At 46.2% G+C, this 16,524-nt stretch overlaps 1 protein-coding gene across 4 annotated transcripts in view; it reads left to right on the top strand.

The window, feature by feature from the left end:
- The window catches only part of LOC148012641 (AP-1 complex subunit gamma-2-like), a 235,857-nt gene that overhangs the window by 204,853 nt on the left and 14,480 nt on the right, over positions 1-16,524 (top strand). For all 4 annotated transcript variants that reach the window (XM_087668808.1, XM_087668809.1, XM_087668810.1 and 1 more), the window contains 2 exons: positions 8,505-8,825; positions 8,911-9,077. In XM_087668808.1, the coding sequence (XP_087524934.1) occupies positions 8,505-8,825; positions 8,911-9,077 (488 nt within the window). The remainder of the gene's footprint in view (positions 1-8,504; positions 8,826-8,910; positions 9,078-16,524) is intronic.

Genomic DNA, 16,524 nt, shown 5'->3' on the forward strand with positions numbered 1-16,524 from the left:
GACATGGAATGGCCACGCCTGCGACTTCCAATACATGAACTTCGTTGCCAGTTTTTGCGAAATCCAGTCCAGTAGTTCCTTTGGCTGAACATCCACCCCCAATGGGTATCCAAGATAACATTGAAAGAACCGGGTGAGTCGCCAGGGCAAAGAAGAGAGGACTCAAAGGGCAACCCTGTCTGACCGAGCGTGCAAGGACAAATGGCTCTGTAGCCCCGCCATTGAGCATAACTCAAGAAGAAGCCGCAACACTAATGATGTAGATCAATCGGGACTAATGGATACCCATTAGTGCTGGCGAATCGGCTCCATTGTCAAGCATCTTGGATGCACAATAGCTGGAAGGTACTTGTGAAGCCGATTCGCCAGCACTTTGGAGAAGATTTTATACATCGAATCCATCAAAGAAATTGGTCTCCAGTGTTGCAGCATTGACGGCGAAGGGACCTTTGGAAGCAGTTTGATAAGGCCTTCTTTCCATGAGGAAGGCATGACCCCTGTTTCCCAAACCTGCTGAAACATAGCCGCCAATGGCTTCACCAGCTGGGTGGCCGAGTTCTCAAAGAATTCATTGGTGAGACCATCCCAACCCGGACTTTTATCCTTAGGCAGGTGTAACAAAACATCCATAACCTCCTCCTCGCAAATATCTGCGTCCAAAATAGCTTGCATATCAAGTGAAACCTGCTGGCGGACCAAATCATATAAGACGGAGCGTGCATGCGTAACCTGGCTAGAAGGCGACGGAGAAGAACCAAGAAGATCCATAAAATAATTTTTGCACATATTGACAACGGTCTGCGGATCAGTGATCATGACACCTTCTGAATCCTGGAGTCTAGTCATATTTTCTCGAGCAGGAGAAGCATGCAAGGCGCGAAAGAACTTGTGAGTCTGACAGGCACTATCTTGCAATGTGTCAGTCAAGTTGTGAAGCTTGGCCTACTGATAAGATTTCAACTGAAAAACTTGAATAAGATGCGCCAAACGCATCGCCAGTGACAGCAGAAATTCATCATCTGGGGTGTCCACTAGCAGCGAACGTACCAGAGCCAGTAAGTCCTCCGCTGCATGGCGACGCCGCTGACAAATAGAGGCATGATGGATCCCATACTGCCGAGCAATCCGCTGCACATTAGAGAGCAGCCGTGCAAAGGAAGGCAAGCCCTCAGAGGCGAAGTCCAATAAGAACCTCTCAATCAATTGCTGCATATAGCCCTGAAAGATTGGATGCTTCAAATAGGACGAGTTGAAACGTAAAGGGAGTCTATCCAGCAACTGCATAAAAGGTACAATAGGTTGTGCAAGCATCTCAAGCTGGAGGGGGAAATGGTCCGACAATGCATATTGCTGTAAGACTTTCATTTCCAGCATCTCGGGAAGAAAATCATCCCCCTGCATGATATACATTCGGTCCAACCGTGACCAAGTAGTTGCATATTGTGCGGAATGAAAAGTAAACCCTGAAGAAGAAGGGTGGAGCCAAGACCAGAGATCTTGCTTAAGTACTTGAAGAGCAAAGGCATTCCACACCCGGCTTTCCGGAGCATCCATTACCGAATGCCCTGAAGTGGACTGAGAAGAGTCAACACACATATTGAAATCCCCCATCAAAAAACCCCTTCTGCCAAGCGACATGGAGCTCTGCAAAGTCGTCCAAAGATCCCGTCGGGATGCGGGGTCATTCGGAGCATAGAGGCCCAGCAACCATAAAATCTCTCCTTCAAATAAAACTTCGATTACTAGAAAGCAGCCTTGTACATCATTTTTAATAAGAACAGGCTGGTATTTCTCATGGACAATCATAAGCACGCCCGAATAGTACATAGCATGTGTCCCTACATAAAACAGGCGGAATCCATGGCAATCCATAACTTTTCCTGCTTCACCGTGACTCTTGTGCTCAACCGCACACAAGACATCCCACTGGTTCTCATGCAAGACAATCCACATGGCATGTTGCTTATGACGAGAGCAAATGCCTCGCACGTTCCACGTGGCTATCTTTATATATCTTCAAAAAAGAGAATCAGGAACGAGGCACCTGTTGCCTCGATTTCACCTTTTCCGCGAGAGCGTCCAAGACGCCCTCATCCAGAAAATCAGCTAACACTGCAAAAGAATTCTGGCGGCCCGCTTTAGAGGTAGATGGAATATCCACTGCCTTGGGAGTGGAACGGGGATAACGACGATCCTAGGGTGTAATCACATTACCTCTAGTATCAAACGCCAGCTTAGCCGGTGGGCCCTTTGGACCGTCTGTATAGACTTTCCTTGTAGCCTGATTATGGGGGGCTGAAGGAGCCATAGTACACGCGGCATGCTGGGAAGAGAACATTTCTTTTCTGCGCATATACGTGCGCACGGAATCTTATGAAGCATCAAGCCCAGAATCCGCCAGGCCTGCATCCGATTTTTTTCCTTTTTTTGGACGCGCCTCGTGCCAATCATTGCTATGGGAATCTAAACCCTGGACCTGTTGTTTACCTTTATTCACAACATTAGGTGGCTGGGGGGCCTCCTGTGCCGGGGCATCAAGCACCATGTCATCCTTAGGCAGCACAACATGCACATCATCTGAAGACGGTTGTCTCTCTGGGCATTCGGCCATAAAATGCCCTAGTTTACCACATGAAATCCAGTGTCCTGCAAAGTTGCCCCATTTCAAGCGAAAGTGCAAAGGATGCATGCCGGCGCAATTGAGGCGAAGCCACTCAGGCCTTTTTCTGGCCATGTCCCATAACATGCATAAACGGTTTCGATTCATAGCCCTTAGGCTTGGGGGAACCAGCACCGTTTCCCCAACTGCCATCGCATCCTTTAACAATGGCCAATAGACCGCCGGACAATTTTCCACTTCCACCCACACCGGGCATTCTCGTTGAAGCAGACGCTAGAAGTCTGGCATTACTACCCACTCAATCATATGATCAATGTATGGCAAGGGATAGTGATCTTGCATTGTTGTCGCATTCATCTTTTTATAATTAATGCATACCTTAATATTGTTGTTTTTCTTGAACATGACAACAACCAAAGAGACCTAGTTGGTATGTTCAATCTCATAAATGAATCCTGCTTTCTACAGTTTCTCAATTTCCTCCTTCACACAATGTGTGTAGCAAGGATTCATAGGATGTGGCCTTTGTTTCATAGGTTTGGCATAATGGCAACTTGGACAGGAGCTCAGCCCGATGTGTCTCTGATTTCAGCAGCACCTCATAACAGCCGCGGGGTCCAAGAAAGATCTCCTCAACACACTCCCCTTGTAATAAATGATGCAGCCACTGGCAAATATGGGAAAGCACTGGGATCCTGCCAGTGAAGAAAAGTATAACTGCACGGTCATAAAACACTGAAAAAGACTGCAAGACTGATTTTGGGTCCACCGTGGCTTCCAGCACTTCATCAGTTCCCGAGTCAGAAAAAGCTTCATGATTATGCTGGACATAATCGCCAAGCAGCATATTGACAAAGTCCAGCAAATGCTCCCAGTCAATCTCCTGCGAATCCACAGGATCAGAGGCAACCTGCGCATAGGAACGTTCCTGAGGGCCCATTGTCTCGTCAAACGTATGCTTGGAGCGTTTGCCCGTAGGCAGCAGGTCAGAACCAGAAGGCATGTCCTCCGGGCACGGCACCATCTCCTCCGGCTCCTCTGTATCAGAATCAGGACCAAGGGCGGCCACCGTGCGGTCGATAAAATCCATATCCAGGCCAGCCATCCTAGTGTCCTCTCTCTCTGTTAGGGCGCGCAGCCAAGGGCAATGTCGCAGGTCCGCGGGGCAGGTCAGCCAGGTATTCGCAGCCTCTGGGATCAGTATGGGAGGATTCACTCTAGCCTTGATGAGGTGATGGAGATTTCCACTGACTACTACAGATGCCTTTACCAGTAGGAGACAGCCTTAACCAGAGGACAGTGATGCAGACAGCACGTCTGGGATCACATCCCATCCCTCGTCACAGAGGAGATGGGACGCTCCCTTCTAGACCCCTTCACAGAGAGAGAGAGAGAGAGGGGGGGCGGGGAGTGATCTCGGATCCCTACTCTGCGACTGTCGTTGCTGCGTCCGTCGCACGTCCTCTGCCCGCTCGTTGCTCGTTTGGCCCGTTGCCGCCTGACTCGTCTGGCCCGCTCGTCGCTCGATTGGCCCGCTCGTCGCTCGACTGGCCCGTCTGGCCCGTTACCGCCATCGCCAGACCCGTCCGCGCTTCTGCGCGCCCGTCTGGACACGTCCGCCCTGGTTCGCGCCATTCTGGTCAGCCCTGCCCCGCGCCCGTTCACGCCTGATCACGCCTGTTAGCCCATGTTCACCCCATTCGAGCCCGTCTGGGAGACCCCGCGCGCACAACTGTGCCGTTTTCCTTGTCCCGCGGTCCCTGCGTCTGCACAACCACCTGCCCCGCGATTCCTTGTGTCGGTGCGCCCGCCTGGTCCTTCGTCTGACCCGCCCTGCTGAACCTGTGACGTCGGCTGACTTGCCCTTCGGACCCGAGACGTCTGCTAACTTGAGACGTCAGCTGACCGCTCTCTTGAGGTGCAGGGCTGATGCAAGTGGAAGAACTCCCTACACATCATGTCTCTCTTTGGCGCCCAAAAGGTTGCTGAGGTGCGGAAGGAAAACTCTGAGTGCTTGTCCTCTAGGCCAGCGACGACCACTCGTGCGCGCACCTCCTGTGCGTGGAGGATGGGATCCCTTGGTGCCTCCTGTTGGAGTCTCTGTGTGGCTGCTAGGTCCCGCTAGAGTGCTCTCTCCTACTCCCAACTCTACTACCTGGCTTGTAGGGCTGCCTCCTGGCAGATACTGCTCAACTCGGCTAGGGCCTCTGCGACCTCCTCTGCGATCCAATCCCTCCTGCCCCACTCCCTTGTCCAAATCTGCTCAATCTGTCTCTTCACCTCCTCCCTCCTATAGATCGAGTCAGGGATGTGACGATCGTGTGTCTAGGGTAGAGGCTAAGGCATCAAGTGTCAAGAGAATGGGGCAGTGATCAGACAAAGTGGTGCCTACCAACTGCCCTACCTAGTCTCCGTGAGAGCATCCCCACTCTCCCTCATAAAACCTGTCCAGCCGCTCTAGCAAAACTCCGCCTAGCCGCCTATATTCCCAAAAGAAGTCTAGCGACCTCTCCATCCTATGGAAAGCAGGGTCTCTCCATCCTATATTCCCAAAAGAAGTCTAGCGACCTCTCCATCCTATGGAAAGCAGGGTCTCTCCAAGCATCGCGTTCTCCTACTGCCAAAAGGAAGACCTCCCATGCCTCCTGCTCCTCCCTAGCCATGCCCTGGTAGTTTCTGCCTCTGCCCTATTGGTCCTCTTGGTCCTCTAAGACCTCCAGGTTGTTGAAGTCTCCTCCAACAATCTAGGAGTCCAGCTCTGGGAGTCCTGCTGCGATCTCCACCCAAAACCTGCTGCATGCCCTAACCTTAGTAGGGGAATAGACATTGATGACTCCAAGGCACGAGTCCCCAATGTCCAATTTAATCCATAGAACCCTCCCTGCCACAATCGTCACGTGTTCCCGTACATAGGCGGTGAGGCTCGGGCCAATAGAGGTGCATACGCCTCCACTCCTGTCGTAAGCACCGATGGCGTGCTCCCAGTAAGTGTGTGAACTGCCTGGGAGTACCTTCCCTACCCATTGGGCCTAGGCGGGAGTGAGCTTGTGCTCCTGCAAAAGTAGGATGCTATTCACATTTCAAGATGCAAGATGTAAACTCATAGGGAAAGGTGTGGCTGACTGAACAGGCATCTGTTCGGTGTGGAAGCTGCTATGGGGCATGCGCATACACTTTGCTGCAGGCCTGGACGGTGAACTCCATTCCCCCATGGCACCTAGTGGTACCACCAAAGCATCTATCGGCTAGGCTAAGAGGCGTGACTCTGTACATTGGTAGAAACGGGCCGCCTTTGCCAAAGGCCACTTGATCACATCTATCGGAGCTCTCCACTGCAGAGGGGCTCAAAAGATAATGCTCAGATGTGAGACCTCGGCCCGGGCCTAACCCAGCCCACCAATTTATGTCCATCATACAACCTAGCCACTGCTGGGAGAAGAGTGCTAGTCCTCCTTCTCCCATCCACTGGGAGATATGATTTGCCACCTGATTCTTCACCTCCTCTTCTATCTATCATCGTCCAATCTCCTTTATGAAAGGTCTGCACAAGAAGAACACATAGTTTGGTCCATCCAGTGGTGCTAGTAGATGGACCTTGCCGCTCCTTAACTTGCGTACCACGAAGATTCCCACCTCTAGAGGTAGTGGGAACTCTCCATGCTCTGCAACTCTGAGGTAAGACTACGAACCACTGGAAAAACTCCTATGGTAGCAGATGTGCCTGTCTCAGGAAAGTGTGACGGGTGGCATGGATAGATGAACTGGTGGCTGTGTGGGGAGGGGGAGGAGGAGGGCTAGGCTGCTAGTGAGTGGAGGATGTCGGCGTATGGGGCTCCTCACCTCTCGGGGGGGGCGGGGGGGGGGGGGGGGGGGGGGGGACCCGTGGAGGGGAGGGTGTGGGGGATGTGGGCCCTCGGGTGAGGTGGCCTTTGACGCCTCCGTGGGAGGTGGATTCTGTTTTCTGACGGCGGTGGAGGTGCCAGGCGCCACGGATGACGGCGTCAGACTAGAGCCCGCACGGGTGGGGGGCCGCCTGCAGGCCGGTGGCCGCAGGGTGAAGGAGACAGGAGACAGCACGGGGGGGACCAGGCGTGAGGGCAGTGCGGGCGAGGCAGCACGATGGAGAGGCTGGTGGGAGGGAGAGGTGCAGTGCGCCATGGGGAGGGATAGGCGGGAGGAACGGGGGGGTATCGGGGGGGGTTAGTGGCATGACAGGCGGGAGCATAGACATTCCATAAGTTACCAATGTTACTGAATAAGAAAATCATGAACTGAGTTGATTGTCAATCTAAATGTGTGCACTGTACAAACTCCATGGAAATAATTCAAATAGGACTGATTGCAAAGCTCCTAAAGTGGCAGGATCAATGATTGGATGGGGTGGGATTGCAACCAATTGCTCTCCATATTGGACATTTGCTGCACCTAATTCAGATTCCAAACTAGCTACTGTTGTCTTGAGTTGTCTTGAGTTTAGCTTCAGTGTCTTCTAAGGTAGCTTTGCCATCTGGAAGGTGAGGTGAGTACTTCAGAGGAGCTCTGTGAAGTATTGATTTTGTCGAGAGAAAGTTGAGGCTTGCTCCTTGAGTCCTTGGCAATTCCTTTGTAAAACATGTAAGGAATGCTTTGATCTCTGATCCTGCCTTGCCATTGAGCACTCCTGTGGAGATCAAGAATTTCCCTATCTATGGATTGGACAAGAGGGAGAATCCACAATAGGGGGAGGGAAAGGGTATGGTAAGGGGCCCAAGATGGAGCTTGAGTGATGGAGTTGGGGTTGTGTCATGGATGGGGAGGTAGTTGTTGAAGAAGATGAAGGCACTGAAGAAGTGAGAAGCTTTGTGTTGCCAGTTTGTAGGCTTGATGTTGGAGAAGGAAGAACTGGGGAAGGAAGAGATAGATGGAGGAATCCAGAGTCGGGTGGAGGAGGGGGGGGCCTCAAGATCTGGCCAAGAGTTGCTAGGGATGGAGAAAATTAAGGGAGGGTTAAAGATAGAGTAGGCTTGAGAAAATTGAGACGAAAGGGCATGGAGCAGAGCTGAATGTGGTTGCAAATTGGTTGGGAATGCTGCTAAGAAGACATCATGGGTAGGTGTTCAGATGAGTCTGATGTCCATCCCCTTTCTAGATCTACATCATGGGTATGGCTTGTGTTGTGTATCATGTTGCAAGGTGGATGCTACAGGAACATTATGGGGACTGTGATGGTCCATGCCTGATTGGTGTGCTTTTATCTTGAATAGGGTGGTATGGGACACCACTAACGAGAGGATCATACATGGGGGACAGTGTGTAGGTGTACAACAAGTTCGGTACTTGTGCTAGCGATAGTGCAGGTTTTCTTTGCATGTTCTTTACATCTTTGACTGCCATTAGGTGTTGTTTACAAGTAACAAAAGTATCTTTTTTTAGACAAAGCTTGAGGCAAGAGGTCTTATATTCTACAAAGCATGCTTGCAAACATTGAAAGTTAATTGAGATGTTATACCATGTTGACTTAATTGTTGCTTCAGCCAGAGGGAGCTTGTTGGAAAGGTTTCCAATCATCAATATACCACGTTCATCTGCTCTTATGGAATCTGCAAGTTCCTCATATGAATCAAGTACTTAGTAGATAACGCCTTAATTTCCTTGCCCAGTTGAAGTTAAGTGCAGAAAGAAAGCTGCTTATTTAACATGTCTTCCCTAAATGTCAGCAGTTATCAATAGCTCATTGGCATCTAAATGTTAGTTCTAGGAAACAGTCACGAATGAGAATGCCCTCAAAGTATTACACTTTCCACATATCATATGGTCTCATTTAAGGAAGAAAATAATTAATTGAGCATTTATGTATGTCCAAGGTCTGGTTTCCTTATCTCTCTTTCATGTCTTGTAATTGCAGCACAAACATCAAGAGCTCAAGCAGGAAACGTTTTAGATCTCTTATCTATGAGCATGAGCGCAACATCTCTCACAGATTCTAAATTTGCTGCAACAAATGCACAACAAGATGACTCCATGATGCCAACCAGGTTTCAGAAGCCTGCCCATAAATATGGTCAATCTCTATCGCAAGGGTCGCATGGACTTATTTCTAGCCCAGAGGTTCAAGTAAAGAGGAAAAGTTTAGATCTTACACAAAGTACATCTTATGGAAAGCAGATGCAAGTATCCTCTGATGCTGACCAATATGGGGAAATGTCCTCTGCCAGCAGTCTCCCAGGTGCACTGTTGTGACTTGTGTATCTTGAATTAAACTTTTTGCTTTATGGTTTCCTTTTCAACTTCTATGGTACATGCTTTTGCAGGTTCCTTTATCCCATCATTGATTGTGCTCCAAAGCAGCAGACTGAGAGTCTCCTTTGGCTTCTCAAAGACAGTTCAGAGTCCCCAGGCCACTTTCATTCATGCAACTTATGTGAACAGCTCATCTGATCTATGTACAGATTTCATGCTTGAAGCTGCAGTTCCAAAGGTACAGTTGGAACTATACCACTGTCTTTGTTTCATTTCTATTAAGCATATATGACTATTTCCATGTACAAAAGGTGTATAATCAATATGTAAACATTTATTGGGCTCCAGAAATTCAAATCAGAGTTGGTTTAAATATGGAAGTTAAAATGAAGAACATGAATCACTAATTTAGACCATGTGTTCTTTTCCCCATCCTTGACAATCATATGCATGCACAGGTGCACTCTTTGGGCAGTAAAGGGCACTTTTCATTCAGTCATGTAAAAATTTAGGATCACCTCATGTGGAGAACTCATTACATAAAAGTATAGAATATTCACATGCATGCACACTATGCGTTCACACTTGTTCACACGCCACTCTACAAAAGATAGATTTCACTGTTCTTTTGCTGTAATATAAAAGACGTGTGCATAAAACACATTTACACTATTGCATATACCAGTCTGTACAGAGGAATGGTCCCCACCTCTATCTGGATATCTGGCCACTACTAGCCAGGTCACTCTCGTCTCTCTCTGAGCACCCCTGGAAGTTCAATCTGAGACTGGGATGCTCCTAGAATCATGACCTTTTACCTTGAGACCTCAGAGGTCTACACAAGTCCTCTATATAGTGTCTTTGCCACTGGTGCTCGGAAAACACCAGCTCAAGTGGATACAATGAAACATGTACATGCCACACACCAAAGAAGGAGAGTAATCTTCATAGGCTTAAACTCTCTTCCATAATTCAGAAAATTGTGGAAAATACAAATGCCTTGTGTACCTTTGTTGTCTAGCTTCTTGGATTGCACAAAAGCCTAGTTGTTGCTGTGAGCAGCGCTAATTGCACAAGAGCCTAGTTGTGCCTGTGAGCAGTGCTAGGTTTTCTGCCAAAAGCTAGGAACCTAAGGTCAAAACACATTTACAAACACTTCTTCACTCTCTGACTATGGGTAGTCAATAGTGTTTTTATTGTCTTCCGCTGGTGTTTCAACATGCCATTTTGATGTAACTGATCAACCATCTATAGAATAGGTTATGATGTTTTGCAAACTGTACATGTGCTCTTTTGAAGAGCTTTTGTCAAATATATAAGTGATTCATTTCATATGTATATAATATAAGTCATTCCCCCTCACGTTCCCATTCCTTCTGTGGCCCCATTCCCATTCCGGGTTACCCAGGACCTCCCATTGCTGTTCTAATTTCCGTTCCCTCGCTACTATCAGTCCTGCACAGTCTCCAAGTTGAGGATGAGGGGGATTTCTGGATAAAGCAACTCCCTGTTGACATTGTGTGGCAGTGCCAGGTCTATGTTACACAATTCATCACTTGCTCCTGAGACTGGCTGACTTGTGACTGCCAGATTTTCTGTTATTTGAGGAGTGAGGCAGGCTGTGGGCCTGAGGGCTTTAGGTTGTAGGGGAGGCTTATGGCTTGACCATCCTGTCTGCATGGTGGCAAGAGGCCACCCAGCACACCTAGTGCATTGCTTTATCAGTGGATTAATCGTTTTCCTTAGTCTACTTGCCTTTGCACTACTGAAATATCTTCTCCTTGTGCATGCTGCTGTCAGCTTGCTGGCTCCTTTCTCTGTCCGACTACTTTTCTGGCGACTGATTTTTGGCCAATTTGTTCTAAGGTAGGCTCAATTAGCATTTGCCTTGCTGCTAAGACTTGTACAGTGCTTGCCAAATATGCCCATAGTTCTATAGCTTCTAGCATTTCTCCATTATTGTTGGCATTTGGTTGTGCATGGCCTCTACCATGATCTTTGCTGTATGCCCATCCAAGATGTCCAAGGATGTAATGCTTGGTCCTCCATTATTCACTCTCTTCATGGATGTTAGGAGCAACTTGAGGGAGACTCAACATTTACAGGAGTTTTAGTAATTGTTCCTTCACACCTAGAGTGGAAAAAATACATGGTGCAACAGACAGAATCTGAGCAAGGAGTAGAGAATACACAGCAAATATGAGAAGAACAAAAACTGCTTTAATTTCAAATAAACTGATACAAAGATAGCTCTATCCACCCCTGTACTTCCACTGTGAAGTTTAGATGGCGATCCAGATAGATGATAGGCGAAGAGCTTAATACTAGTTGGAAAAACTCTGATTGGATGAAAGATTAATTGACAATGGCTTTGGAGGGTCTTCCTTTTATAGCTCAAGAAGGTAGTCTGGTCGGCCTGTCCAACCACATTATGAACCTGGCCAAGGATTATTCTAGGAAACATTCCCTTTACCATCAGCACGAGGGTGTTTCCCTTGGATCCCTGTCAAGGGGGCTACTGGACCCCTTGAGACCCCCAGCCAAGGGTTGCTTCCATGGCCCTTGACCCCAAAATAGGGGTCCATGATAACTCCCGCACCTCGCAACTTGATGACTTGTGCCTCGAGTTGCTACCAACATAACTACTCTATCCAAAGGCTAGATCCACAAAGATCACTTTTTTGCCATCCGATCACATTGACCTCGAGTTGCTACTAACATAACTACTCTATCCAAAGGCTAGATCCACAAAGATCACCTTTTTGCCATCTGATCACATGGACCTCATCTAACATACAAGTCAGAACCCAACCAATATTTGGGCGTACATATGGCTTCTCCTCATAATGGGAGCCTTATAACTTAGAGCCCCATGGATCATTGGTGGCACCTTACGAGGGTGGGGCATTGAGCATATGTGACACCCCCCTTCAATGTCCACTTGCAAATAAACTACATCCTTGGTCCAACGTTGAGTCTCTGAATATGAACTCAAAGCAAATCCTTTGTAAGAGCTTTGGTGAAAACATTTGCTTCATTCTCCTCTATTGAACAATAGACAAAAGCTCTACTATCCCATCCTCGATCAAGTCATACATATAGTGATACTGGATCTCAATGTGTTTAGTACATACATGAAAAAACTAGATTTTTGGCAATAGCGATACAACTCTGATTGTCAAATCTTAGCATTGTTGGATCTTCATCCTATGTTAGATATGCTCAATGCCCCACCCTCGTAAGGTGCCACCAATGATCCATGGTGCTCTAAGTTTTAAAGCCCCCATTATAAGGAGAAGCCATGTGTGCGCACGGTCTTGACTTGTATGTCAAATAAGGTCTATGTTGAAGGAAAGCGAAAATGCCCAAGTGGTGTGCGCAGCAAGAATGGAGTGTGTTCAGCAGTAGAGAATGCTGAGAGAGTAGAGACTTGAGTTGGGTGTGTACCAGTGTGGCACACACAAAGAATGAAAGAATGTATTTATGTTTTAGGGTACGGTATATTTACACCCACAAGAGTGCGGTCACATGTACAAGTAAAATATATACACGGGAAGTGTAGCGAAGGGCCTTTACACCCAACAACCTCCCACATAAAGGTCATGAGCAAACCTTTAACCAACTCCCACTAGTCAAATGCAATGCTCATGTTGAGCCTTTGCAAGATTATCTTGTGTTTTGATCTTAGTCAGTGTGAGCTTCAGTGGCTAAAATATATTCAACCTCAATGGTAGAAAGTGCTACTATCTTTTGCAATCTAGAGCACCAAGAAACTGCCTCACCAGTCAAGGTAAATATATACCCACTAGTAGACTTGCGAGTATCCAAGTCACCTGCCATGTCTGCATCACAATATCCCTGCAGATCTAATGTACCCTTTCCATAGTAAATACATTTTCTTTGTGTGCCCTTAAGATATCGAAAGATGCATTTCACTGCCTCCCAATGTGCTTTGCTAGGGTTCGACATAAACCTGCTCACAATTCCCACTACATGAGCAATGTCAGGTCTAGTGGCAACCATAGCATACATGAGTGATCCACAAGCTGAAGCATAAGGAACACCCTTCATAGAGTTGGCTGCCATGTCATCTTTTGGGCAATCAGCTTTGCTAAGCTTAAGGTATGGTGGTAATGGAACACCAAGTGACTTAGCATCTGTCATAGAGAAACGATCAAGCACTTTGTTGATGTACTTTTCTTGTTCTGCTCTCTATCTCTCGTCACACGCATGCCCAAAATATGTTCAGCTGCACCCAAGTCCTTCATGGAAAAGGCTGAATTCAGCTGTCTTTTCAATGCATTAACCTGGCTCTTATGCTTACCAACAATAAGCATATCATCCACATAAAGCACAAGGATAATAAGGCTTCCATCATCAGCCTTCTTTGTGTATAAGCAGTGATCTGCATTGCTTCTTTTAAACCCATGTGAGAGCATGAAGGCATCAAACTTCTTATACCACTGTCTAGGAGCCTGTTTTAAACCATACAAGCTTCTCTTAAGCTTGCACACCAAATGCTCCTTTCCTGGCATAACAAAGCCCTCTGGTTGTTTCATATACAACTCTTCTTCTAAATCACCATGCAGGAATGCAGTTCTAACATCCATCTGATCAAGTTCAAGATCCATAGATGCAACAATAGCAAACAATACCCGAAGAGTGGTCATTTTGACAACAGGTGAAAAAACTTCTTGAAAGTCAATCCCCTCTTTCTGAGTATAACCCTTAGCCACAAGCGTGGCTTTGTATTTGGGTTTGCCATCCACACATTTGATTTTGTAGACCCACTTATTAGGAATAGCTTTCCTATCTTTGGGCAATGAAACCAAATCCCAAGTATCATTCTGATACAATGACTTCATTTCTTCCTGCATAGCTTGCTCCCACTTTTTCTTTAACTCACATGACAATGCCTCTTTATATGTAAGAGGCTCACCCTCATCTGTGAGTAAAATGCAGTCCAAAGAGGGATCAAACCTCTGTTTGGGTCTTCTGACACGTGTAGACCTTCTCACCCAATGATCTATGTTATCAAACAATGGATCTACATCCAAAGGAATGTCAATGACCTCATTATTTGGCTGCTGAACTGCATTTTCAGGTTGCTGTAATAAATTTTCAGGCTGCTGTAATGGATGTTCAGCATGCTGATTTTGTTGCCCAATCTGATTTTCAGCATCCCTTTGCTGCCCATTTGCATCTGGCTCAATAATGACATGCTGATTATCATAACCAGCATCAAATGGAGCTGAAATTTCAGTGGGGCTGATGGTTGTTTAAGTAGCTGATCATGCTGAAATTTCACTTTCCTTTTGTCTACATCACTAGATGTGGCATTTTTCAGCAGCTTTGATTCATTAAATACCACATCTCGGCTACGTAGCACCTTTTTCATACTTGGAACCCAAACTCTATAACCCATTTCACCATCATCTCCATAACCCATGAAAATGCCTTTGAGGGATTTCATGTCAAGTTTGGTTCTGCTATCAACAGGCACATGTACATAGCATTCGCAGCCAAAGACCCTTAAGTGGTCATATGAAGCAGGTTTGCCAGACCAAACCTCTTCAGGGATGCCACTATCAAGTGCACGATGTGGAGATCAGTTGCAAATATGCACCGCGGTTTTAAGTGCCTCTCCCCAAAACAATTGCGGGAGATTAGCTGTGGACAGCATGCACCGAATCTTCTCACATAAAGTGCGATTCATTCGCTCAGCCACACCATTAGATGACGGATTATAAGGGGCTGTAAGCTCTCGTTTAATCCCATTTTCATCACAAAAACTATTAAATTGTTTAGATACGTACTCTCCCCCGGTATCTGTTCTTATGCATTTCAGTTTTAAGCCCTTTTGAGTACCAACAAATGCATAAAACCTATTAAAAGTATCCAATGCCTCACTTTTCTGCTTAAGCAAATAAACCCATAGCTTTCTAGAGTGGTCATCAATAAAAGACACAAAATAACGGAAACCACTATGAGTTTTTATTGGCATGGTACATACATCGGAATGGACTAAATCCAAGATACATGCCTTCCTAGAGGCTCCATGAGAGTATGAACTCTTTACATGTTTTCCAAAGACACAGTCGTCACAAAAGTCAAGCTTTGAGTTTTTCACATCAACTCTTCCAAGTGAAGAAAGTGCATCCAAACCCTTTTGGCTCATGTGTCCAAGACTGCAACAAACTTTCCAGTAAGTGCCTTGCAATGAAGATATTACAAAGTTCCCTTTTTACCACCTCTAGTGACCAGCATAGATCCTTTCTGTATTTTCCACATTCCACCACCAAAGGTAGTGTAGTAACCTCTGCTATATCTAGCTGCCCAACAGAAAGAAAGCTCTTCTTAATGCCACGTACATACCTAACATCATGAATAATCAATTCCTGGCCATTTTCAAGAGCAAGGTGTATGGTGCCCACTCCATGTTGAGAAATCAAATGATGTATGCCTAGAAGAGGCTTTGTATAAGAGATATGACAAAAGTTGTATGCTCCAGAAGAGATGTCCAAAATCCCATAAACACAGAGAGGAATAGTGGTACTATCCAAAAAAGCTATATAAGCATGTACTTGATACTCATTTCAATGTAATGGTACTTTCATTTTGTGTCACTCAAGATTGTGTTTATGAGTCCAAGCTAATCCATCTTGGAACCTAATTCACTTGAGTTACAATCTTTCACCTCTACCATGTTCCATATCTATAATATGCATCCTCCATAGCTAGCATAGCTCTAGATCCGTGTTTCTCAACATGGTATCAGAGCTGTGGTGAGCTATGTCTAGCCACACACATTCTCCCTCTTCTACTTCTACTACCTCTTGTTCTAGCTTTCATGGTAGTGATAGCAGTTTAGTTTAGGAGGAGTAAAATCAGTTTGATAGTGTAGGAGAGAGAGAGAGTTCTATTATTGCGAGTAGGTTCCTTAGTACCAAGTAGTTACTGCTTCATCACTAAGGTGCTCAGCAAAAAAAAAAAAAAAAAAAAAGAGACATCATTTGGATGGTAGTTTCTGGGGTGCAGTGCTCAAATCTGGCCGACTTCCCAGGTGTAACATTCATGGCCTGCTTGGTGGCATTTCCATAGGACAAAAAGGATCATCCATCATTGGCAAAAGAGAGCGTGAAAAAAATAAGGGTTTGAGATCGGGTGCTGCCGCTGTACTGAAGATAAAGAAAGCGACGCGATCTGATGGATGAGACTGCGGGTTTGCACAGAAGAGAGTGTGAAAAAATAAGGGTTTGGTCTATTCAGTTTAACCTTAACATTAAGATTAAAATCAATCCTTCCTAAAGTGCCCCCATTCACACTATATCTCTCTAACTAGCGTAGCACAAGCCCAGTTCATGCGCGTAGCCTTTGAATTCATTTGTGCAATCATTGTAATAGCAGTTAATACTCATAAGTATGCAAATACTCATAAAAGTGGTGTTGTTACCAAGATACTTTTCCACATAAAAAATTATTTACTTGCACAATTATCGAATCCCTTGTAAATCTCAATCTTCTTGTAAAAGGATAGACACTGCCCGAGAGTTCTCGTGGTAAGACCTCCTACTAAAGATGACTGAAGTGGAACATATAGCAAAATTTAATGGTGAAGGCTTCCATGCTTGGAAGGAGAAGACCATGTACCATCTTATGCGGAAAGACTTATGGGACTTGTTTGA

Source organism: Lygodium microphyllum, chromosome 27 (assembly GCF_053477565.2).
Source record: "Lygodium microphyllum isolate KBCC chromosome 27, Lygodium_microphyllum_v1.1.10, whole genome shotgun sequence".
Taxonomy (NCBI): Eukaryota; Viridiplantae; Streptophyta; class Polypodiopsida; order Schizaeales; family Lygodiaceae; genus Lygodium; species Lygodium microphyllum.